Below are 2,907 nucleotides of genomic sequence, written 5' to 3' on the forward strand. Positions count from 1 at the left end.
AAGTGGAGGAAAATAGAAAAACTAAGAACCCAAACTCCTAGGCAAAGGGATTAGTAGAGAAACTGGGTCACAAGTGATACCCTTCCTATAAGAGGGACCTGCCAGTAATGGATGGAAAACTGGGGGTCTCTGGGGGTCGGGAAATCACCCAGTTTTGTAAAAAGTTGCATAGACTCAGTCCAGGAACGTCACTGTCTGGAGGCTGCAAACTCCCAGCTCACAAGAGAGTGTTGTCATCAGGACGGAGAGTGGGAGGGGAAGACTTATAAAGCCAAGGGGGAGAGACAGCAGCAGCAGCAGCAGGACTGGCAGCAGCGCCTGTGGACATCCCCACTGACTGAGGAGCAGCCGATCCCTCTGCACAGGGATCCTGTCCTGGCAGCTCAGAGCCCACAGCAGATCCCAGCAGTGGGTGAATCAGCCCTGCTTCTTCACACTGCCACCATGTCTTCAGCAGTCATGTCAGCCAAGCAGACAGAGTCTTTGGGTATGTGCTCCACTTACCAGCCTGCCATTCCACATTACACTGGTGCCATAGAGGAATACCCACAGCCAATTCAGCCCAGACCCCAGAGGGGCAAAGGCAAACTGAGGAGACCCAGGCAGAGCAGATTCAAGACTCAGCCTGTTACCTTTGATGAGATCCAGGAGGTGGAAGAAGAAGGGTTATCCCCTACAGAGGAGGAGAAAGCAAGAAAGTCCTTCCTGCAATCCCTGGAGAGTCTCAGGAGGAGCTCCCACAACATGCACCTCCAGAGGGACAAGCTCAGCAGCTCCAAACTCAGGCACAGCCTGGACTCCAGTGACTCTGACTCCACACTGTGACTGTACCCTGTGCTCAGTGCCACCTCTCTGCCCAAAGGACAAGCAAATGGTTAATATACTGCCCTGCTGCAAGACTCTGCTTCTCAGTGCAAGCTTGCTGGGGACCACTAGAGGGCGCAGCAGGTAAGAGCCAGCCCTGCACCTGACTCCATGGACTGAATTGTGCCTGCACATTACAATGGGCTGACAAGGGGACTAGGACTGCACAGGAACGAGTTAACCTGACTTTGTGTTGGCCTGTTGCATCACCTGTCAGATGGACCCTTGGATCAGCTGTTGATTATATCCAGAATTGTTGGGGGGTGAAAGTGTGATGATGGACCTGCTCTATAGTCCTCCAGCCACCTCTGATCCTCTGATCAGATAAGAAGGGGTTAAATGTATTTTTGATGCGAGGAGATGATATAAATCTATAATATATGGATACTATTTATTTTTGCACTTTCACTGCTCTTTGCCTTGATACATTTCTATTTGTATAAAGTTCTATATTTACAATTCTTACTATTTTAAATAAACACAATTGCAATGTCTCTTCCTGTGAAGTTACTGGTTATGGGGGCACAAAGTAATGTGCAGGAACAGCATGCTTAGTCTTTAATGAGATTTTTTTTTTCCCGTGTGTGTAATATATATATTATCTTTTTTTTTATTTTTTGCATAAATAGTAATTCCTTAATAATATTAAATTCTTGCATTATTGTGTCTGGACTTGCAGCTCCGTCCAATACCAGTGTATTGTGTCTGTAAGGGCTCATTCATTAAATGTCAGTGCACTGTCCATACGTAAGATGAGCAGTATACGGACCGCGCGCTGACCAGTGCAAGTCAATGTGGTAAACGTGAACATTTTTACACTTGGCCCGATGATCTGCGTGTTTAAAAAAGAAATAAATAATGCAGCCTGCACTAATTCGATTTATATTTCCGATCAGACTTGCAAATTCTAAGGGAATGGCTGCGCAATAAGAGTCACATATAGGTTACCATCAATTACGCGTGTGTTTTTTTTCATGGATTTATTACAATTATTAACATAGGAAATTGTATTTGGCCTTTATTAAATTCTTTATGTAAAACCATATTTCATAAAGATGTAAAAAATCAATAATGAAAATGTTTTTTTTTTCTGCTTAAAAAATTGACAATCTTGGTTACACTCTGAACCCGACCTAACGCAGAACAGAAAATCAGGACACAATTGGGTGGCATGCACCTTAGGGTCTGCAGTACCTGACAGCCTCAGGGGAAGAGGGGTGTAATTTCTGTAAAATAGACAATTCTCCGCCCCAGCTCCTTTAATCTAGGACTAATAATTGCATTAATGTGTGTACAGTAAAGACATCAGTGCCCTTGTGATCATGATGTGACATGGCTGGAATCTCTCTGGTTGCATGGTAACTTTTTTTTTTTTTTAAGCTGGAAATGTATTTTGCATAACTATTATTATAATGGAGTTAATTACCCCAATTTGCTCCCTTTCTGCAGAACTGCGCTGTAATAACTGCTTAGATCTGTACAAAATATCTGTCAGCTTTGAGCGCAGTTTTCATTCTCCGCGCTCGGCCTCTTATACAGCAGCCACAATGAATGAAGAGATGGAGACAAAAAAATTACTCTTTTAAAGGGTTATCCCCTATCCTGACTTGCTGATCACTGGGCGTCCTGAGATTAAGGGTATGGAACCCCAAAAAACAGGGTTTTGCAGCCAAGTCCTGGGTAGAGTGGAGGTCCGCATGTGCAAACTCTGCTCCATTCATGGTCTATGGGATTGCCGGAAATAATAGGGAGCTGTACTGAGCACGCTTCCCCAATATTGGTGTCCCAGTGGTCAGGCTCCTAGCAATCAGCATGGATAGTGGATAACTTGTGGTGTTTGTGTATTTTTTTTTTTCTTTTGGGGTGGGGGCCATCAAAATCTGATCGGTGGGGTTGTGACACCCCCATTTTTGGATGCTGCCAGAACACAGCAGCTCCGTCATAACTATAGTCGCCGCTGTCAGGTGCTACAGATCTACCCCCCATTCATTTAAGTGAGCTGTGCTCCTGCTAAATCTGAGAATTTCTATGTATTATAGACTT

General features: G+C 44.5%; 1 protein-coding gene across 1 annotated transcript; it reads left to right on the top strand.

The window, feature by feature from the left end:
* The first annotated feature begins 243 nt into the window (after window positions 1-243).
* Window positions 244-1,358, top strand: CUNH11orf96 (chromosome unknown C11orf96 homolog). The gene has a single exon (XM_073659446.1). It carries the CDS (start codon window positions 445-447, stop codon window positions 823-825), a length of 381 nt encoding a protein of 126 aa, XP_073515547.1. The 5' UTR covers window positions 244-444; the 3' UTR covers window positions 826-1,358.
* Window positions 1,359-2,907: the final 1,549 nt, after the last annotated feature.

Source organism: Phyllobates terribilis, unplaced genomic scaffold (genome assembly GCF_046119375.1).
Source record: "Phyllobates terribilis strain yellow unplaced genomic scaffold, ASM4611937v1 Scaffold_13__5_contigs__length_258822181, whole genome shotgun sequence".
Taxonomy (NCBI): domain Eukaryota; kingdom Metazoa; phylum Chordata; class Amphibia; order Anura; family Dendrobatidae; genus Phyllobates; species Phyllobates terribilis.